This window comes from Dermacentor albipictus, chromosome 1, assembly GCF_038994185.2.
Source record: "Dermacentor albipictus isolate Rhodes 1998 colony chromosome 1, USDA_Dalb.pri_finalv2, whole genome shotgun sequence".
In the NCBI taxonomy this organism is placed as follows: domain Eukaryota; kingdom Metazoa; phylum Arthropoda; class Arachnida; order Ixodida; family Ixodidae; genus Dermacentor; species Dermacentor albipictus.
Window position 1 is genome coordinate 174,217,923 of NC_091821.1, and position 23,454 is coordinate 174,241,376.

Consider the following 23,454-nt stretch of genomic DNA (forward strand, 5'->3'; position numbering starts at 1 on the left):
GCCGAGGTCCATACATTGGCGTCAAAGGTATACACCAATAAAGTAGTATGCAGATCTGGAATACGTATAGCGTTGCTCTTTTAAGCACCGGTGAGGACGTAGGCTAGCCTGACGCGAAAAGTGCACGCCTTGCCATTTCGCTTTCCCGGTACAACGTGATCTGCCACAAGAGGTGCTATGGTTGCTGACGCAGCCAAATCTACTTGACCTTGCAGCCTCAAGCATGACACAGACCCGTACTAAATTTCTGATAACGCACTTTCCTCTTATCCCGGCGCAGTATAGTCAGTTTTTCCTCAACTGAGTGCTCCGTAGAAAGCTGCTCGCAATGCCGTAGACATTGCAGTGAATCTCCAGACGAGAAAGAAAGTCTCGCATGCGCGGCGAACTATAACTTGTTCAGTGATTGCACAACATTTTGAGCAAAAAAAATGAGATACGAAGAATGGCCGCAAAAGGTGATAGAAGCGTCGCCTCGTAGTCGTATATTGTATACAAGCGTTCTTGGAAAGCGACGCCTGCTGAAATCTCATCTTATCCAAAGGGTCCTGGCACAATCGAGCCTCCTTGCAATTCAACCTTTCGAAACAGCGTTCTGTCACGTCACCGCGCGTCATAACAAGCTTACACCGAGCGCATCAGTCATATCGCGTCAGCGCTGACAGTTCGGCGGTGGCAGTGGTACGAGAACCAGGGCGCTTGGTAGCCATCGTGGACGGGTGTCCAGCGCAGTTCGTCCCCACACGAAGTAACTTCTCTTCGGGCACCCGCTACGGCGACAACGAGACAGTAGTCGCGACACATGTTGCGCCGCTGGCCTGCTTCTGTTGAACAATATCGTCAAACCCACATTGACATGCAGCGCGGGAGGCACAAACACGGTAACTCCAACGTTGAAAAGCCTTGGCTTTTAACAATGTCTTCAAGAGCAACATAAAAAAAACGGTATAAACACGAATTGAGTACCATATCCTGCGCTCTAAACACGTAGTCGAATGTCACTAAAATGACAACTTAAGCAATGTTGCCTACAAACCTTTGGCTGGATTCTGACCCTTTCCAACTTCATCGCAGCTTTTCATTTTATCAAAACCGAGAAACACACTATTTAGGATTGTCAGCTCTAATATCAAGCTGTTTTGTGTATCGTCTCGATTTCGGAATGCTTGCAAGTAAACAGTTGTAGGTGCCTACCAATCCATCCCCTTAAGTCATTCTAGCAGTGCCCAAGAAAAGAATTCCCAGCGACAGCTTTTTGTCATAATTACATCATGTTATCTTGTTTCTTGTGCGCCACTCTCCTTTTGTTAAACACGGATTGCTCGCATGTCGGATAATAGCTCATCGCGACTCGTCTCCTCCCCTATGAAAGCTAGCTGTGGCCGAAGCCTCCCGGTTGGCACCACGATGCCTATGATATGCTTACACGAATCCGGTTATTTTACAGTCGGAATTGAAGCCACTTCTTATTCACCGGGCTTTCGGTGACTGAGCGGCAAATGGCGTTGCAAGGCAAGGTTTCCGTAGCAAGCGACGATAAAATTTTTTTTGGACTAACAAGCCTAAAAAAATTTTCTTTTACTTCCCAAGGCATGACCATCCTGCGGACAGCGGCAGTGTGCGTCAGAACTTCTCGCGGTGAAACCAGGAAGGGGATGTCTATACTATATAGAGTCTGAATGAAGTTATCGCCACAGCTGTCCCTCCAGTTCCACAGGACCACCAGAACTTTATTGTGGCCTCCACCATGGTGGTCGAGGCCAGCTCCAACCCCGTTATCCCACTCTCGTACAATTGTGTCACACAAGTATATGGACTCGGATTGCTGAAGCAGTGAACAGCAACTTTCCGCCACTGTTATGCGCAAAACACTGGCGCTAGAGTGCGCGAAGGAACGCTCCCATTCGGTGTCGCCAGTGCGCGTTACTGCGTACTGGATAAAGTCATTATGTGCGTAACTAAAATTAAATTTGTCTTGTAGCTGCAATCGCCCTTATCCAGCTATAGTCTGTAATAATCGTTCTGCCATGGGACCCATTCCGTCGTTTCACGCACTCGCTGGGACTGCTGTTCAATATGTCACCTTTTCCCGGATGCGCCTCAAGTAGGGGACAGATAACAGAGAAGTGAACGTGGAGAGACCGTATCATTTCCCCAATCATCATCATTAAAGTAAGTAAATAAGTAAATAAACCTACGCCGAAAAATATATAGCAGGCTATACATGCTACACCGTGTGCTCACCGTCAAGCATTGGTCAAGAGTCTCCGCATACAGGGCATCATGTGCACAACGATGCTTTCCCGTGCTCGAGTACTTGGAAAGAAATGGACTGTATCTCAGTGGCCTTCTCGTAGTGAAACATATAGCGGGCTCGCAATGAACTCATTCACCGCGTTCAGCAGCTGGCCTTGTTCACCGAGCTGAAATCATGCTCGGCCATGCCAATTGCGACCCCAGGCCGACTCTCGAGTTGAGCCCGCGGTGCATTTTGCGCTCATCGCAGGACCAGTCACCATTTCTCTTTTCTTTTAAGGCTCGCAGAGCGGATATATTGGAACTGCGCGTGCGTGCGCACTTTCTTCGGCCCGGCCCCCCTCCTCCCACGACACGGATTCCTCGGGGTGACCAGAAGGTCAGCGGGCCTTCCGAGGTCCGGTCGGCCGGCCAGCCAGGTCGTGAATGACCTCCGCTCATCGCCGTCCTTTCTCTCGGAGCTACGACGGGGCTCCGTTATTCCGTAATCGAGTTACAAGCAAAACACAAACCGCGCCGAGACCCGAGCGCGGCTGAAACAAGAGTGCAGCCCTCTCCCGCGTCCACCGAGATCCTCTCCCCCGACTCTTCTTCCGAGTGAAAGCTGGTTGTGCCCGATTCCGCTCTGCTTGGCGCCACGGCGCTTATAAAAGCGTGGCCCGGCCCGGCCCTGCTTACAACTGACATCCCGCCGTGGGCCGTTGCATCCGCTCCGGTGAGTCGCCGGTCCTCGCCTGCCACGGAATAACGCCTCGCAAGTGCGCGCGCGCCGGTCTCGGCCCGACGGGCGTGCCCCCTGCTCGCCGGTAGCGCGCGCGATCGACAGACCACTTCGAGACTCTGCGGGCGTAATTGCGCGCTTTCTCGGCGGACTTCACGTGTGTGCCCCCTTCTGCGCAGGAAGCGGCACTCCGCGTGCGGGCGAGCGTCCAACACGTAGCCTCCGTGTTCGACTCTCTTCCCGTCGTGGGGCCGAGCCCGGCATTCCGCCGTACTCGGTTGGAACCGCGAATCAGGGCTGTGAGCGTCCAATCGCTGCTTACCGTGTCTCGACGTATCAAAAGAACATCTATCACTGGGAGTTTCGCGGAGTGAGTCGAAAGGAAGGCGGTGTTGTGCGCCATCCTCATACTGGATGCGACAATTAGACACATCTTAATTAATGGTACGCAACAGATAGAAAATATGACAGATCCTCTTCTGTAAATGTTGCGCAGCAAAAGTCATAAGCTACTGTCCCGCATCGCCAGCGAGAGCTACAGTTCCCCCCCCCCCCCCCCCCTGTGTTTAGCGACGGGACCTGGCGAAAGTTTTGACGTTATTGACTGCCGGAACAGTTTTAAGCTTTCCTAATTTCGTAATAATTAGCCACCCTTGCTGGTTAAGCTGGATTCACACGCGAAGGCAAAATCCGGCCTTCTCCTCGGGCCGAACAGTCAGATGATCACTTGATGCAGGTGACACCACACAAGGTGGCATTCACATGTCCGAAGCGCACTCGCGGAATCCCCGTGCTTACTCATGGCTGCAATGCCTACGCGGTTTGCCGAAGCACCGGAGGCAAGAGCGTTCTTCGCTGCTCCTCGCTCCGATTATCGCACCTGCGTTCATCGCTTTACTAGGTCGTTACAAAAATTGTAAAAGATTTTTAGTCTGTGATCATAAGAAATTCATGTTTCTGACATGCGTTTTCTGAATCGACTTTTGTTTGATGTTATTTTCAGCATACATCCTTTCGCATCAAAAAATGAAGGCTTTCATTGGTAAGTGCATATTTTTGTACTATGTGACCTCATATCAGCAGCGTTGCCGAAATATGTGATGGAACTGAAACGGGCGTATCGTTTTCATTCGCCACAAGCGGAAGATTATATTAAAGCTTAAGCCACCACAAAAGGGGAGGGAGAGATGGAAATGTCTCATTTGAAAACGCCTAGTCATGCTTTGTTAGGGGTATTGAAGCAGCTTGAGAATACGTCTTTCACTGTGACTCACTTGTAGGCACTAACATTAAGTTCTTGCCGAGTTTCCCGTCTGTCATTAGCCTCATTTCCTTCCTGTTTCTTAATTAAACTGGTGAGTATAAAGAGAAAAAAAATGTCTTACAGACGGTGAAATTTCTACTGGTCAAGCGCCAATATTGATTTCCTCTCCATGCAGGCTCACCAAAGAAGATTTATAAACTTTACACTAGCAGTTGCACCACATGGTCATACCCGAGATAAGAACCGCCCCAATATTACGTTATCACTGTAGTTTACAACTGCTGTAAAGCACTTGCACTACCGTTAGCCCGGTGTTTGTTATCTTCTGAAATGTTCGATAATTATCAAGCTAATCTTTTGCATGTGCGTGTGGTCCTAAAATTTACTAATTAAACTTCCTCTCAGTTCTAGCCGCTGTCGCCGTAGCTGCCATCGCTTTGCCAAGGGTAAGTGCCTCGGAAACCTTCGCAGTAGCAAGAAATTATGATAGCGTTCTTTGAGAATGTGTGTGCAGCTTACATAAAACTTTAGACGCGTTTTAGGATCAACTTTGAAATTTCTTTGTTATCAGCCTATTTCATTTCAAAGATAAATTGCAAATTTTAAGTTGGTACTATGAGGATGTGAATTGTTTTATTGACGATACTAAATAGTTTTGTTTCACTAATTGCAGACCAGGAGTGTGATAACACTGGCAGCGACATTGCGAACCACTGTCTGAAGTACCCACTTACAAAGCTCATCATCTTAAAACTCATGTCGCTTTTTTCCCACTAATTATGTTATCAGTAATGTAAACAGTTTTGTAACCTTTGCTCAATGCACTACGTTTATTGTTAGCGCAGAAATTGCTTTGCAAATAGCGCAGCTGCAATTTTTCTAAATGTCACGAAACTCAAAACTGACAAGCAGAGTGAAAAGTTCAAAGGAAGGATAGCAATAGTATACCAACTTCTCACGCCCTGGCAAAATACTCCCACTAAATTTCATACATTCCCTCACAATTTAAATGCGTTAGAAAAGAAATTCCGTTATTAGCTGGCTATTTATTGAGACTATTTACCACGTGTTGCGCCTTCGCAAATATTCTCCTTTGCAGTCCAAGCGAGCGGCGTACGAGCTGCCCGACGGCGCCGAATTCCTCGTGGGCGGGTTCCGAACGTCGTTCACGTGCCCGGCCAAGAACGGCTACTTCGCCGACGTTGACAACAACTGCCAGATATTCCACGTCTGCAACGTGGTCACCCACGCCGATGGAAACACCGAGGTGCAGCAGTACAGCTTCCTCTGCGGCAACCAGACCGTGTTCAGCCAGCTGAGCCTCACGTGCGCCTTCGCAGAGGAGGCCGTGCCGTGCCAGAACGCTCCCGACTTCTTCTACGTGAACGACAACATCGGCGTCGAGACGGCTCCGTTCCTCACTGACAACGACGTCCAGCGGGCGGCGCAGTTGATTCCGTCTTACAAGGCCAAGGCTTGAATCCGCCAGCCACCGATCGCCAAACGCCGAGTGCTTGATGCCACGAGCCGGGGATAGTGCATGCATTTGTACATGCGGCGGTGCCTTGTACTGCCGGGATGCCTTCGTAGGGGTTGCATATTTGCTACTAGGTTGAACCAGCTTACGCGTGCCACAGTCGAGGCCGCAGCAACTCAAGAGCGCCCGGGCGTGTAGGGTGGAGAAGCAGAAGCGCTGGGTTGCGTGGCAGCAACTGTGGGCATTCGTACCGCTAACAGGAACAACATTCATACGGTTTAAATAGATGCTCTGCTTTTCTGCCTCGCGTAAAACTAAATAAGCATGAATGCTCAACCTGGTTGAGCTGCATATTCTGCTGAAATGCTTTTAGTGGGCAGAAGGGGCTCGAAGACCTAACATTTTCTCCTATGCTATTCTTGAGTGGCGCTGGGCTCAACCTAATAGCAAAAAAAAAAATTAAGTGTTTGTGAAGGCATCCAACTTTGCGCCAGCTACCAGCACCAACGTTGCTTGTTATTTTTGTTCAAGTCCACCATGTAATTCGTAGATGTCCTGCGCTCCTGCGAGTCGTACTGTTGCTTCGAGTTCTTTTGCAAACGGGACATGGTGCGCACCGCTTCACGCAGCAACTGCATGCCGCTACATATTACAGGGAAAGACGCGAAAGATAAACAGCGCTTACAATCGAAGTGTTGTGTGGTGGCCTTCTTGCTTTGTGAGAAACTTGGCTTGTGCTTGCGCGTCAGATGCTTGTCACCGTGGTTCAGCTAGCACAGTTGAGACTAAATAAAAAAAAGAACTTGGTTACAGTGCAGATGTATGCATGAAACCTAAGAACGAGTACCTAAGAGCTTATGCTGCCATGTCATAAAAGGTCGGGCGAGTATGACGGTAACACGGGCATACCACAAGTACTTCAACGTATAAGCTTTACCCATGTTTAGAACTGCGGGGACATTTTGTTGAGGGAAATGGGAAATGTGATTTTGTTAGGTGCGCATGCACCGAAACTTGTGCAGCAAGTATACTTTCGGTACAGGAGTTGTGATATTCCAGTGCAAATCGAGGGTCGCTCCTACAGCGTCCCAGTGAAAAAGATCTATTATGGCTACAAGTATTACGTGCAGGCCACAATCTTGAGTCTGCACACGCAACATTCCTTGGCTTTCCCTCAAAATTATACACGCTTACACGCATACTCGCGAATTTTTTACCGTAGAAGTTCACGAAGCTTCACTGCAGCCTGAAGCGCTCGCATGCGATGTAATGCTTGGGTTATTTTCCTACAAGACGCAACGCAGGGGCACACGCATATAGTCATTGCTTCAGGAGATACTCGGTGGCGCTGTTCTCATATTTGTTCGTGCACTAACGTCATTCATTGTGGCGCCGTTGTGGTGGTTTTGTTCATCGTTGTTGTTCGCGTCTCCACGTGTTTCCTTGTCTGTACTTCTGGGGTGGCTGTGGGTCTTGTCCTGTGTATATAGACGCACTGGTTGCTCTCCCATTTCTCTCGTGCTGTGCATGCTCTCTGTTGTACAGTTGTTATACAGAAAACGTTGCATTTTAACACTGCCAATAAATGTGTGCGCATTATGATTTCCGTCTTATTCAATCAGCATAATTGTGAGAACAAGTAGAAAGAAAACGGTAACATGACTCGACAGAATCAATAAAAATAATAATTTTCGAGTACAGAATTGAGTAAGAAATTTGACTACGGCAAAATGTGAGGTCGAATAAAAGAAACTAAAGGCAATCTTGTGTTTTCGGGGGAATAAACTAAAGCTGGGTGTGTCTGACGTCACCCCGCGTATATTTGGAGTGATGTGGAAGTAGGAGTGCCCATCGCTGCCCCATTCAGTCGAGTGTAGCGGAGCAAAAAATATCACACGTACGGGCGCACCTCTCCACGACTGCACCACTGAGAAACAGCGCGACGTAGGCCGCTTTCTTTGGGCGGAGGTAGTAATACCGGCGGACACGCACGGTCTGCGGTGAGCGTTTCCCCATCCTCCGTACAGCCCTGATCTGGTGTCATTGTATTACCACATATACGGTCCTTTGAAGGCGGCGCTCGTCGGTGCAGGTCAGGCGACGAGGTCCAGCAGGCAGTGCAGACGGGTCTTCGTGAACAACCAAACACCTTCTTCGTGGATGGCATACAGAAGCTGATTGCACGATACCAAAAGTACATTGCCGTGCAGGGGATATATGGGCAAAAGGGATATCTGCAGTTCTTCAGGTGTGGAAATAGATGTCATTTGAAAAGTGCCTTCATTCTTTCGATTTACCCCTCGTATAACTGAGACAATTTCATGCTTAACAGTGTTTTACCCGTATTTTCAAAACTTCTAATGATGCTAAAACACTTTGAGTGTGCCTAAAGCAATTATTGAGGTCATGTAGGGTTAACCGGGGGATCAGGTAGAGAAGTTCGAAACCTCAGCCTGCTTCCTGCGACTCTATTTTGCTTGTATAAGGGCTAAAAGGCCATGAGCGATACATATGATTTAAAACATACTAATATAAAGTATACCCCTGCTAAACATTAAGGAAAATAGTGAAAACTAATGTAATGCAGAATGAAATGTCACACTTCAGCGCGAGGTAAAAACAAAAAATAACTTCAAACTTATACATGCTCACAGCCCTTGGAAGCTTGGACGCAGCTAAAACCTTTAAATTTTTTTTTTATAAACTTGAATTACAACCGTATCTTCTTCCAATATAAGTCGCTGCATTCATTAATGCGTTCATATTGGCAAGCAGTGTCTCAGGGCACGTTTCTTTTTTTTTAAATTAATGAAAAAGAGCCTTTGGGACAATTTATTCAAATTGCATTCTCAACATTGTAAGGGGAGAAAAAATGTCCTTGGCGAGACATTTCAAATACCTAAAGCCCTAGGAAGCTCTCCTAGTGTCCAATATAGGTAAGTAGACCAGGCTGATACAATTAAATAGTTGTTATAAATGCTACAAAATGGCGTGCTACAATTAAATACTTGCTTCTAGAAACAAAAAAAGAGTGCGGTACTTCGTAATTTTTTTTCCTCATCGCGTTGATGTCCGATCATCCGTCCCTCCTTATGCCCCATGCCGTAGACAACTAGAATGCAGTTTCGTGTGACTCAGTTACAAAGGGAAAAAACAGAACGGAAAATGAAAATAATTGTTACCAAAAGACTGCCGTAAATTACCATTAATCTCACGTGAACAACGTTCCATGTCCAAGAATTTTGGACATTGCCCCTTCGGCAATTTGTTGAACTTCACCGCAGTACACCAATGTAGCTTAATAAGAAACATTTAAAAAAATATATTTGAAAAGATTGGCAGAGCTTAAGCGAGTTTCAGAGGACAACGGCATGTGGGTACTTCTTTCTGTAACATATGCATTTACCACATTTAGTCCTAACTTCATTGCTGCTTTACAGCATGTTTTGGTTAAGACCAAGACCCTGCTATAAAGCATCTAAGTGTCATAAATTCGCATGGTATCAGGAGTAACTACCCTCTCAAAGTAGCTAACGAAAACTTCTTTAAACTAGGTCGAGATTCTGAAATATAATTTGTAAAGTGCTGCCCATTCAGGTTACGCTGGTGTGTTGCGGCTAAGTTCAACAGATTGCTGAAGGGGCAATGTACAAAATTCCTTAGCATGGATACACGAAATAATGCGAAATTTAGATTGAGCTGGTTGGAGTTTTCAAAGCCGGAGCTTACCTATGAGGAACATGGTAGTAAAACATCTAAAACAATTTACCCGAATTGATGTTCTGGTTTAAATCTATATAGGCTGCATTGTTTCAGAATTAAGATAACTGTTAAACATCGCCTGTGGTATGTAGCAGAATTCTCCTCCTTGGGCCAGACTACTCTAAGCGGACATTTCTTTCACGAGAAATCAAAATGCATATTCGACTCTTAACAAAATTGAGCCACCCGCCGTGGTTGCTTAGCGGTTATGGCGTTGGGAGGCTTAGCACGAGGGTGCGAGGTCAAAGCGAAGCCAATTTTGACGGGGGAGAAATGCCCAAAACACCCGCGTACTTAGATTTAGGTGCACGTTCAAAAACCTCAGGTGGTCCACATTAATCCGGAGTCCCCCACTACGCCGCGCCTCATAATCAGATGGTGGTTTTGGCACGTAAAACTCCCTAATCTAATATTTTCGAGCTTCGATGCATAAAAGGGCTTATTGCTAAAAAAGTCAGAGGAGCAACAGTGCATTTTTGCCGCAAGTTTGACGGCGCTTATCTAAAAGCGGGTGCTAGTTTCAATATTCGTTCCAAGTGGGAGTCCCTTGTGATCTCATTGGCCTCAGTTTGTAAATTGCAATATGTGCGCTAAAGTAATTAATTCAAAAAATGATTCGTGAAATTTGGGTAATTAACATTTATGAATTTTATTTATTTATCAAGTAATGTTCGCCTCTTCGAGTAATTCAGATGACTGAGGAGAGGTATGCTATATATGCCACAGGTGATCTTTAAAAACTCTGTCAACGTTAAAAAAAATAACGTCTCAATACACAGTCTCCTTTTTTTTTTTGCTTCCCCATCGGAATACGACCACGATGGCCGTCAGTCACACTGGCGCGACCTCGCACTGCTAAGCTAGTTATGAGTAATATCATGGCGAGAGAGATAGATAGGGAAAGGGAATAAGGTTAACAACATTAATGTATCCGATCTAATAGCATGCACTGGCCGAAAGTAAAAGGGGAGGCGGAAGAGACAAGGCAGCAGAATTAGGTGAATCCCAATAGGCGGGTGAAATGGGATTGCACAGAAAATAAAAATGGTCATGAATAATGGCAGGCTTTATTTCTGCAATACCAACGAATGTACTAAACTGCATAAATGAATGTAGAATCGTAAAATTGGTTTAATGGGCAACTGTATCCTTTTAATTTCTCATGCGAGTTTCACACGCCTGCGCATAATGTTCAACTAGCGGCGAAATACGTTGTATTTTTCTGGCCACTCCGTGCCCCTAGCCCGCAAAAAAAAAGGGAAAAAAACCAACGCTTTGTGCTGAGGAGGGAACACAGATTGACCAACGAGGACAGGATGCGAAGGAAGGCGCTCGCAGTGAGTTATGTTGACAGTGAGAAAGGTTCGTATAACAGACACGCACCTTTGTGCGTATCTAAGGCCTTCACGTGGCCGCATCTTCATTCATCAAAGAGGCCGAGGCATGAATGACTTTCTGACACTGCACTGTGAATCCTGCGGTTGCCGGCTGACGATAATGAGACTGTGGCGTGACACACGAGCACGAGAACTCTTTGAAGCATTTGCGTGTCGGAAGAAAGGCATGTCGTGCGTTGGCATTCGCCCGATTGTGTTCTCGGAGGAGGAGGTCTAAGGAGGAGGAGGCTGATTACAAGCGTAGCTAACCTTGCGACGCCTGCAGGCAGTTTCTAGACCTGAGAATGTTAATTATAGCTAGAATCTATGAGCAACTCGTTGAGGGTATCATAAGTTTAAAGCACACGCAAGACAGGTGAGCAGCGGAAGAAAACAGTGCGAGCACACAAGCAGGCAGCCGAAGGGTACACGCACCGTCGGCACACGCGGAGTACACAATACGCTCAAATTATACAGCAGAATATTCTTACTTGCGAGATAAATCCGCATCATTTAAAGGCTTTAGTAGGAGAGCAGACGCTTCTCCCCTGAATGTCCAATGTCTTCGTGGTTAACACCATATCAACTAAACTCCAGTATGCTGCGCACTTCTACACTTAAGCATTTAATGATGGCACGTGTAGATACCAAGAAATAGAATGCTTATTTTTATATAAATTTACAGAACACACGGAGAATAAGCATAATCGACAAAAGGAAAAAAAAACTATTGTGCGGAATTTTTTTTCGACTTTAAGAGAAAAACTCCCAAGCAGGAAACTGGAAGTGCGCTTCACCCCAAGCAACCGAAGGCTTCATTTGGAATCTGTACAGGCAGCTGTCGTCTTATGTGAAGCGTGGGTGTGCATTTATTTGCTTTATAGGACGTGTGTGGCACTACTGCAGCCGGAGATCTTACATTGGTCTGTCTCCTCTGAAAGCGCTTTCAAAAGAAAGCGAGTCGCATGCCAAACTTTTTCAACATGTGTTTCTGCTCGAAACCATCAAATGACGCTTGCTGCCTATCGTTCAGTGTTGGCCGAAGACACTTGGCCAGAAGCTTCGTACTCAATACTGAAACTCGGCAGCAAAGAAATATTTTTCTGGTGTGTTTCCACTAGACGACACTCGTCAACAGTGTCTTCGCGGTTAACACCGTATCACCTAAACTCTATAGTACGCTGCGCGCTCTTACACTTAAGCCTTGCAGCATCAGTTACGCTCGGTCGCGAGTCCGGGGCGCTTCAGAATATGATAGTTAATGTCACTGTAAGTCCGAAAGAGTACTGAGTGAATAACGCTGATCGGTTGAATAATGTTAGTATTACAATTTTCGGCATCTCGCAGAGAGGCTTTGCGACTGCATGAAATTATGGTCATACAGGGCTATAGTGTACATAGTAGACCACAGGGACTGAAAATGGCTCATTACGGCTTGCTTTATGAGTTAATGAGGCTTTATAAGCGCATTTCTTTAAGCGAAGCTTTCTTTGTCTACCATCCCATGGCTTCACGTGGGTCGGTCTGCCGCTTGTCGGGTTCTCGCCGAGTAGACTCGCACTCACTTTAAAAAGAAAAAAAAATAAGCATGTCCCGCGTCGGGATTCGGACGTCGGCCCCCAAGCGCAGTTTCCCAATTCTCTAACCATTAGACCACAACCTTTTTTTTTTCTTTAGCACACGGAAAACAAAACTGAAGCTATATTACAGAGCGGGCACAGCTACGCACTCAAAACTCGGGCAAACACGCACAAGCGTCCAACAAGTGCATCCAGTCAGGCTGAAGTTCCTGCGCAGCGTACACACTTCTCAAATAAGCAGCACCTTCGTGAAAGAAGAGTTTTGTAGGTCGCGGCCTTTCGGTATGGCGATCACAGTCTGCATCCCCACAAGCTGTGTAAAACCAATGCTGTGAACATGTCATAGGGAGGACCGCCCCTAACCTTAAACGGTAGAAACCTGTTTGAATACGGAGTGATGTCAATGTCCTTTCTAACCGTCTCTTGGAGAATGTAAAAAAAAACAGCATCCCTACAATCTATCAAACAGTGATCTATGGTGTCAGTACGTGGATAGTGTCGACAGTTTATTGGCCCCGGCACAAAGCAGCCCCTCTACTTTAACCAACTTTTAATAGGGAGTGCTTCCGAATGCAATTTAAAGAGACTTGTTTTTACTCCAGCAGATACACACATTTTTCGGACCCGATTAAGTACATCCTGATAAGGTCGGCTTAAATAAGGTGCACGATACAAAGGAGCTGGGAAAATCGAGTCCACCAGTGCCGCAGAAATTGCTTTCCGACTTGCAGTGAACATGTACTCCAGGCTGAATCAAGCTTTCAAGAAAATAAATATGTCAACGACCTCCTTGAGAAAGCCCCAAGGAGCCCGTGGGACATCTTTGGCATCTGATGACGCTACTATATTAGGAAGAACAACGAACTAATAGGAGTTGCTACATTTCACGCAAAAAGCGGATGGTCGCTGTCTCGAAAGAAAAAAAATTAAATTATGGGGTTTTACGTGCCAAAACCACTTTCTGATTATGAGGCACGCCGTAGTGGAGGACTCCGGAAATTTCGACCACCTGGGGTACTTTAACGTGCACCTAAATCTAAGTACACGGGTGTTTTCGCATTTCGCCCCCACCGAAATGCGGCCGCCGTGGCCGGGATTCGATCCCGCGACCTCGTGCTCAGCAGCCCAACACCATAGCCACTGAGCAACCACGGCGGGTTCTCGAAAGAAAAACAGACGAGAAAGAATTTGCCTGACAAAGAGGTGGACCAATCCTAGACCACAACACTCAAGGGGGACTAACAGATTGCCGCGCCGCATCGATTTAAAACTTTAACTCCAAATAAATGCTGCATCACGTATTTGCAACTTCTTTTCTTACGTGCACTCATCTAGTACCAACACCAACTAGCCATGATCGCCGAGTGCTGGTGATCATGATTCCCACACCATGGCATATACCCACAGCTGGGGCTCACAAGAAGCGGGTGGTATACATATCGCACCAACTAGTTCTTTAAAATGATCACCCCCTGTAGATGGCGATTATGATTCCAATACAATATGGCACACACCCACAACGAGGGACTGGCCAAGAAGTGTCCAGTCATCATTTAAACATAAATGAGAAGAAATGTAGAAAGGCAAGCCTACATAAGGTTTGTCACATTGCGTAGCATGGGTACGCGAGATAACATGCGCGCGCCAGCTTCCTCTACGCCAAAGAAGTGAGAAAAAAATGAGAAAAGCTTTAGCATTTCATTAACCTCTTCCCGAAAACTTCGCTTCACGTAGGGCTGTCCAGCAGGCCCGAGAGGCGGCGATCAGGCAAGGCCTCGAAGTACCCTCATGGGTGACCTGAGCCCGGGTCGTCAAACTTTGCCGGATTTAAAATAAAGTTGTTTCCATCCATCTTCACGTAGGTCCCAACCTGTGAGTTAGATCTGCATTTTTTTTTCCTGAGTTTTAAGGTAAAGTGAGCTGGAACCATCAGCCGAGTCATTCCCAATTACGCTTGCATATATACGAAGGTAGCCACTAAAAGCCTACACTGAAATTGAGGCTGCGCAATTCCGTGGCCATACACCAGGAACGCTGTCTGCACCTCTGCAGGGCTTCCAGGGTTAAACAGTTCTGCGGTGACTGTATAGTGGTAGATGGCTCTCCGAAAGCATGACAAGGGACTGCGCCAAGCAAATCGGTGCTTTCTTAAAGGGACACTAAAGAGAAAAAAATAATTTCTTCTGTATCACTGAACTACTCTACAACAACATGAAAAACACTACCCTTACCAGGATAAGACGCTTGGCAAGCCAGAAAAAGCGCAATAATAAAAGACGGGTAACGACGCCTCGTTGAAGTTTCCGCATCAGGAACTTTTAAGGAACTTTGGCTCAGTCAACGCGGCCTAAATACGAAAAAATACTTTGAAATTCGTGACGTCACAGTGACGTACCGGCATTCGGGATTTGGTGCGAAATTGAAGAAGTGAAACTTTGACCTTCATTTTATCTTCTAATAATCAACTTATTATTTCCAAAGTAATAACAACGGAGTCTTGAAAGAATGCTTTATCCGACTAAACTGATTTAGTGTCTTGCTTTAGTGTCGCTTTAACGCTGCCGTTTCAATGGCCCCATGCACATTACCATACTGTCGAAAAAATCACTCAGCCAAGTCCGGAAGCCCCTGACGCGTTAAGTGTGAGAATTACGCATACTGCTGCAGTCCATTCATGTAATTAATCAACAGAAGTGTACGTGTATTCTCCCAGGATGGTCGTCATCAGCTTCATGTGTTTCGATATTAGGGATATGGCTTACGCGACAGGTGCAGCTTTCTTGGTGATAGTTCTAGTAGTATTGGAAGCACATTAATTCTTCACTTACGCTTCGCGGTGCACATCGATGATGACCGTGACATGGAAAGTCTGATTGCACGTTTAAGATGACAAGTGTCATATTCGGCCAGTTCCGTAGCTCTTCTTGAATGCGAAGAGGCAGCGTTACGAATGAAACCACTTTGGTGCGTCTCTGGTTCTTTCTGTAATGCCGGTCTGGAGTATGCGCAGTGAAACATACTTTTGGGTTGTATCTATTCCCTAGAATGGATTTAGGCGTCAGCTGATAGCGCTTAGCCCTCTCGTACCTGTAGCCTTCTCTTAACTTGCTGTCTAGCGCGCTTCTACTTCACTTTCCAAAAGAGCGCACTGACGTGACTCTCCTTCAAAGTACAAAGCCTGAAGTGCCTGTCCCACTGGTGCTGCTTGATGGCGCTGCTATTCCGTGCGCATGAGTGCGCTGTCACATGGTATTTTTCGCATCTCGTTGGCTTTCTCTATTTGCCGGAAACAAGTAAACGCGTGACGTGTGCCATGGTGGAAACACTTCATTCTCACGTATCTTGCGATTCTCTACAATCCCCTAATTGACAGCTTGACAGTTAGAACAACAATTACAAAGTTAGCTTATTGCTCCTATTGACTAAATGGATGTCAGTCACTAAAAAATTGCTGGTGGTTTCTCAATAAGACCTTAAACAACATGCGCTTGGTCTTATTTGCTTATAATAATTATTTTCTTTAATTAAGTGCGTGATAAATGGGACGTCCTGTATACAATACGCAACGCGCAGCCGCGATGGTAACAACAATGCCAGACTGCCGGTGGCAGGACAAAGTAATGTTGGCTCTGCGATGGTTTCGTCAGAGGGCATGTCTGTCTGTAACGAATGAATAGATTACGCACCTTACGTATTATTTTCCCAATGATATCATTGTTTTATATCACTATCCTACCTTTCGGACGTCCTCGGAAGTGTTTCCCAAGATATATATATATATATATATATATATATATATATATATATATATATATATATATCGAGCGAAGCAAATGAAACCCGCAAAGCCTGAATTTGAACAGCGTACCTGCTGATGACGACTTGGAAAAGTTACCCCTCGACCAGTCCGCCGACATAACTACAGGGAAGCACCTTCAGAATGCCGTAGCGCTTTTAGTTGTTCTGATAGGCTGACGTCATGCTCTTAATGCTTCAGTTTATCTATAAATCTGCAACAAGGTGAACAATTTAACCGAAGCTAGCAATACGATGTGGAAAGCAGGAAGGTTAGAAGGGGGACAAAGTAAGCGTGTCCCTCCACTTTACGACCGGGGCGTGCCACTTCCACAATAAATGCTGTGTTCTTAGCGGTAGCAGAATGCTGCGCCCGCATCTACAAATGTTTATTCTAAACGATACTGCATAAAACAGCGCAAGACTTGCTGCGCATAATATTGAGCCGTCCCTGATGCTACACCAGAAAGAACATGAGCCTGAAGGACTATGACTCGCTGACGCGCTATGATTTGCGCGGCTATTGGCAGCTGATGTATAAAACAACACCGAGCTGAAACAACCTAAACGAAGCGAGTGGTAAAAAACGAAAGGTGGGGTAGGAAATAAAAGAAAGGATATGTCTTTCCACATCACCATCGAAGACGCCATGCACATGAAGTAGAAGGTTGACATCCATAGCCTGCTACGACCATATGACGTGCTCGAACAACGACTTGGCGTAAACCACTGGATTATACACACTTATGGCTTTATACTTGCTTGAAATGTTGAAGTGCCCTAGCACCCTTGAATTCTGTAAGGTGTTTTTTTGCTCTAACCAGCTTTTAGCACCCTGCAATTAATGAAAGAGGGTACTTAGCGTGTTCTGCTAACGAATGCAACCATTTTCAATATATTAAGAGAAATTAAGGGTGCGAAAAGAGTGTTTCGACATCCAATTTACCCTTAAAGGTGTAATTTTTCTTAGAGTGTAGAAAACGCCCGCCTTTCAGAAGCACTGAGATTCAAAGCCGATGTAAGGCTTATCTGATCAGCAGTCGAGTTAAGCAAGAGACGCTTAGAATACTGGTGGATAAAAATGCAGGGAAGAGATTAATTGAATCGAAGTCATTACAGGCATAGGTAATTTTATAATACAGACATATTTTAATGAAGAAAGAGAAGATCAAGAAGAGATAGGCAATATGATATAGTGCGATAGATGTAGTAAAACCTGGTTAGATGAAGCAGGCTATTGTGACCATTTGTTGCCGCTCTGTTTAATTGGGTATGCTAATAGAAATCATCGATCAGCATCATTACATCTTGCCTCAGGACCCACCGGGCTGCTTCAGCTGTGGTTTAATTCCCGCTCGCGGTGGCCGCGTTCCGAGAGCATTACAAAAACGCTCCTCTGTATACTTAAATTTAGGTGCACATTAAAGAACACCAAGTGGACTAGATGAATTCGGAGTGGACTAGATGAATTCGGAGACACACCCTATGGCGTGTCTCGTAACTGTATGTGGAGTTGAGACATTAAATCCTATAATGTGGTTGATGTATTAGTCATTTCTTGCCTCAAATGGAAGTGCACCGCCTATTCATTTGTGCACTGACACAGTACCACTCGCTCACGACCACTGTTCAAAAGATTTGTCCGTTCGGCGAATCCTCCATGGCTGAGTGCTGGTTTGTCATTAGAATGCGCTCTATCATATAACTTTATACAGTTGAAATGCAGGTGTAGAATAATGGCGTTACTCTGGTGCAGAGAACACTTCTAGGTAGCAGCCTTACCCTTTACTTAGATAGCGGACTTACTAGTTCGAATCTTTAGTCTATGGTCCACATACGCGTATATAAGTAAACCTGCTAAATGTAATCGGCTAAATGTACTGCACGTATACATAATATACGAGTGAGGCTGCTCCCCTGCGACCGTCTGCTGAACTTAACTGCAATGCACTTTGCAACACATTGGGCTTTCCTGCAGCATTTCAGCGGTGTTTTAATGCTAATTAAAATTCTGCTATAACGCAGCAAAGACGTTACGACTGAGTGCCTTAAATACGCATGCTAATAAAAGGATGTGCCCACTCGACGTTGCTAACATTCAGGCGGACTTCCGAAATATGATTTTTGGAAAATGATGCCCACTGTGTTACGCTAGTGCAATGCGGTGAAGTTTGACAGATAGCCGAAGGGAGCAATGTCCAAAATCCCTGGACATGTGACCGCTGTAGCACAGTGGATCCGAAAGCATCCAAAAGCGATGTAGCACTTAAGACCACTCGTCAGTGGAGTTAATTGCTAATTCTGCTCGACCATAGCTTCAGCGCAGTTATGGTGACGGTGATGGTGATGTAGCAGCAGGCGGGGTTAGCCTGGCGTACATAGCCGGCAATTGCTCCGTCATGTGTTCTTTGTGCTTGTTGCCTTACGCAACACATCTGGAATAAGATGTAGAATCCCCATCTAAGGTTTTGTCGTAGCGGTATTAGTCAATTCTTTTTTTTTCGCGTAATCGCTCACACTCACGTCCGCCCCCACTTAGTCAAACTCACTGAGACTCACATTCAGGTCCACTCAAAGGCTCGGGTATTAGAGATGCGTGCACTCACTAGTGACTGCGTGCCGACCAATGTGATGTTTACACAGTAACATACAAATGTTCCAAGCTAAACGTTTCGGCACAAATCACGATCTAAACGACTGACGAGCGGTATTACATCGCCCCCTTTCTTACCAGCTGCTAAAGAACTTTAAAACATCTATGCTCGAAGCTCAGAGCGCGGCAAACAAAAATCTACAGCAACTGGGCACACTCGCGAGTGGTTAGGTGGAAAAAAAGTACTCCACGTAAGGCCATCGCCTCAGCGCTGTTTGCCTTTTCGGGTTATACGTACGACAAAACACAAATAGTCAGTATGTATGCTAGCACCAAGGGATGCCGTATGGATTTCCCTCTTCGCACTTCGTAGAAATTGTGATGTTCCGGCGAAGAGGAATCAGGAGACAGGAGGGACATTTTTGTAAATTTTTAGGCATGTAAATTAATAGATAAAAAAACTCCCAGACAGGACGAAGAGGAGGAGAAAGGGCGGTCAAGATGGATCCTTGTAAATAAATATTTTGACCAGTACTTTATATTGTCTTATGGCTTGAAGAAAAATAGCTTTCTTTCCGCTTTTGAGAGAAATCTGATTAACAGATTGGACGAAGCAATCGCTTTCAAGCGCATAGAAGGGACACTTGTGGGTTATTTCTTCAAGAGGAAACGATTACTCTACAGTCTCCCGGACTCTGCAGTGCTGCAGCTGATAATTCAAAGCATCCCTAACGAATCGCAAAGATATGTTCGTGTACACTGTTCAACCTCCACTGAGGACTTACTTGCTTGCCTTATGTATGTGTCTTGCGATTACCTAATTGATGATCCACTCTAACGGCATAATACTTATCACTAAGCACTGACGCACATGGGGAAACGGTAGAATATTTGAATGCCGATTCCAACCACTGTGAAAGCATGGAAAATGTATACCTTTTGAAATAGAACCTTTTATATGTTAAAATGGTGGTAAATCGAAAAAGTGTGCACTCCCTGGTAGACACTGGAGCACCAGTAAGCAAGATGTATGAAGAAAGAATAGTTAGCGTTCAAAGCTATGAGGGAAAAACAAGAAGATTGCGACAGTGGACGGTAGTATAAGTTGGATTTGGTTGCATCACCTGAAAGTGGATGCCCTTGTCATGCAGGGTGTTGACTTCGTGTTTATTTTATCTAGACCTGATAAGAAGCGATTGAAGATGAATATTTCTTGGATAGGCGAACCTGCAGCAGATGTACTTAAGGTACCACTTAAGCTTCGTAACATCAGAATAGTGCGTAAAAAGCCGTACAGTCTCTCCCACGAGAGAAAGATCTGGCTAAATGCAGAACTCCAGCAAATGTTAAATGCCGATAGTATAAGGCCTTCACCATCCACCTTTGCGTCACTAATCACCACAGTACCGAAAGATGATGGCTCATTTCGCCTTTGCAAAGATTACCGGCAGATAAATGGGTAGACTGATTTGTTTCCTTTTCCCACGCCTTGAATAGACGAGATCATCAATATAACTGGACGATCAATTTTCTTATCTTGGATTGACTTCTGTAAAGGATACTGGCAGGTGCCACTACAAGAAGACTAAACGCAGTACACTGCTTTCTTAACGCCTTTCGATGTGTGCGAGTACAATCGCTTACCATTCGGTTGGATGAATTCTGGAGCTTGGTTTCAGAAAATTATGAATGCCTTTTCGATGAGTTCCTGGGAAATTTTCGTAACATCTACACTGACAACATCGTCATATACTCACGTACACAAGAAGAACATGAAAAACACCTTTCTTGCCTATTGAAGCCCTCAGCAAGTCAAAGTTAAAAGTTACCAAGAAGAAGAGTGAATTTTTTCAGACGAATGTTGTCTTTCTGGGAAGAGGCTTTGAATGTAAAACTAAAACAACAAAGGAAGAATCTGTAGTAAGGATGAAGCTCATCAAGCCTTACGACCTTCATTCACTTCGAGTTTTCCTTGGACTCGCTGGTCATTTCCTTGCGTTCATTAATGATTACGCTGCAAAGACACGATGTTTCACTAAGCTGACGAAAAAGGACGTGCTCTTTGGATGGAGTGAAGAGTGTGAGAAAGCGTTCCAGTACCTTGTTGAAGCCATATCGTCGGATCCTGCGGCTGTGCTACCCGACTTCAAGGAGCCTTTCGAACTCTGCACGGACGCTTCACAACACGGTACAGGGGCCGTTCTATATCAACGAAAAACAAAGCAGCAAGAAGGACGGCAACTGAAAGTGATTGCATATTTTTCTTCTGCGTTCTCAGAAGCTCAATAACATTATACGACTACAGACAAAGAGGCACTGGCTGTTGTGATGGCACTCCCATATTTCAGAAGGTACATAGTGGGTCGTCATTTTCGGCATTTCAGTGACAACTTAGCGTTAACCTAACTCTTGTGATTAACCCAACCTAAGGGCAGGGTGGCGCATTGAATCAGTGAAATACAGCAGTTCTCTTTCGATGTACGCGATCGACCCGGCGATAAGCTTCCTGACGCAGATGTTATTTCCATGTTCCACATCACAGAAGTGAACGCATGTGCTGATGGACACGTTTATAGCTTGTGGGAAGGCACCGAAGACTTGACTTGCGATAATGGCAAGTTCTGCGCACCAGGACGCTTTGTTTCAAAAGTTTTGAAGCTGTACAATGACAGTCCGGAGTCAGGAGGACACCATGGATTCTGGAAAACTTAATGAAAGATAAAAAGTTGATTCTTGTGAGAAAATATAAAAGAAGATATTAAGAACTACGCGTAGACCTGTCACCAGGGCCAGATAAACAAGGCCTAGCATCGTGCAAGAGAGAATCACATGATCATCGCTAATCCTTCACAAGTACCATTTGAAGTAATTCATCTAGATTTTGCCGAAATCAAAAAGCGAGGCGAGAGAGTCAGTAAGGCTCAAGCATTCCTTGTTGCACGCATGGCAGCTGCAAAGCCTGGAAAGGAAGATGTCAATTCTGTCCTGACGTTACTGGAGCGGAATATGTTGAAGAACACCAAGGTGGGAGTGTCCGACAATAGGCCAGCTTTACGCAATAAGAAGTTCCTGAAATGGGCCCGTGAAAGAAGAATTACCCTTATATTGGCCGCACCCTACCACCCTGAAGAAAAAGGCCTACCTGAAAGGTTCATTCGGGACTTGAAGACATTAACCGCAATATACCCTCATTTACGTGGTAGGTGGAAGTGTGCCTTGGAAGTGGCAGTCAGGCAACATAACCATTCTCATACCCTGGAATATGGATCCATGCCTAACTTTGCTGCATCAGGCGAAACAACTCGGCTACCGGCAGACTATACGACCTTGAAATCGCTGGAAAAGTGGATCTACAGGAAAAGCGCAAGATGGAAGAGTAGCTTTTAGGCTACAAATCAATCGGGGAGAGACAGTTTTAGTCCGAAGTTTAGACGAACCAAAGTCAAGATTTTCTGGTCGCTACACAATGGCAAGGACCTTCGAACAGCAAGGAATTCTAAAATCGCTACACTATTTGGGACCGGATGGAAAACCTAAAGAGCCACAGCGGGAAACGTCTTAACCTATCATCCCAGGAGGGATGTAAAACCGAAGTCCGGGAGGATGAGATGTTCCAGCGAAGAGGAAGAGGAGTGATGAGACCGGAGGGACAGGAAGAAGAAAAAGAAAAAGGGGCGTTCAAGGATAGACTCTCGTAAACAAATGAGTGTATTTTAACCCGTATTTATGCAAATTCAGTGGAGTCCCATCCTATTTAACTTCCAATGATCCGTTCAAAATTGTAGGCACTGTGGTGAGGGCCATAAAAAATTCGAATGAAGCGATATGTGAAATCCAACAATTTTATTACAACGAAGGTTTACTGCATTTTCTAGTATTTTGAACCCTGTGCCCCAGTAAAGCATCTGGAAACTTGCCAAGTTTAGAGTTTGGATCTTTTAGAATGCAGTATAGACCATCTTTATTACATTCCTCTTGGTGGTTTACCGACGCGTGTCAGTCTGGTCAGTTTATCCTCTTGTGCCGGTGACTACTTCATTACGCCTACATAGCTGTTTGAGGCACACAATTCATTGTGATTTGCATGTCCCGAAGATCGTCGAGGTCAGTAGACCCTTGAACAAGTAATCGAACACGACCTTGTAGCGCCAAACAATGGTTCGTCTAGGTTCAGTGGTTGTGGGAAGGCGCGCTCAACAATCGACCTTGCGTTGCCAGAAAAGAAAGTGCTGTGGGTATGTTTATGCAAGCCGAATCTCTGCGGATCTGATCACCTGCGTATAGACCTCTTTAGTTGAATGCTTTGCTCTAGAGGAACGAGATGGCGCTTTCGGTTTCCGCGCAACTCCTTGCCTCAAGCGAAAGCGCCCGAGTGGAAAACCATTACCGCTTCTACCCTGCTGCCGTGTGATCAGATGTCGGGAATGATACTGGGTGATCACTAACGCACTTTGCTCTATTCATACTACAAAATGTGGAATGTTATAGGGAAGACGGTGTGCAGTAGTTGGTTGCAAAAGTAGTGATTGGCATACTAAAGAACGGAATGATCGAATTTGTCTGGTCAAGTTCACGGAGCGCTGCTACAAAAGAGCTACCTGTGTTACCGGCCATTCACGATGCACGACTT

General features: G+C 45.5%; 1 protein-coding gene and 1 long non-coding RNA gene across 3 annotated transcripts in view; one reads left to right on the top strand and one right to left on the bottom strand.

The window, feature by feature from the left end:
- LOC135897781 (uncharacterized) overlaps nt 1-23,454 on the bottom strand; it is a 245,561-nt gene that overhangs the window by 115,289 nt on the left and 106,818 nt on the right. Inside the window, exon 4 of one of the 2 annotated variants that reach the window (XR_011509936.1) lies at nt 20,925-21,026. The exons of the other annotated variant lie outside the window; for it this stretch is intronic. This is a non-coding gene — a long non-coding RNA (uncharacterized lncRNA). The remainder of the gene's footprint in view (nt 1-20,924; nt 21,027-23,454) is intronic. 2 annotated transcript variants of the gene reach the window in all.
- Nucleotides 2,914-7,320, top strand: LOC135897772 (U-scoloptoxin(01)-Er1a-like). The gene is made up of 4 exons (XM_065426479.1): nt 2,914-2,971; nt 3,981-4,019; nt 4,647-4,687; nt 5,341-7,320. Exons 2-4 carry the CDS (start codon nt 4,004-4,006, stop codon nt 5,719-5,721), a joined length of 438 nt encoding a protein of 145 aa, XP_065282551.1. The 5' UTR covers nt 2,914-2,971; nt 3,981-4,003; the 3' UTR covers nt 5,722-7,320.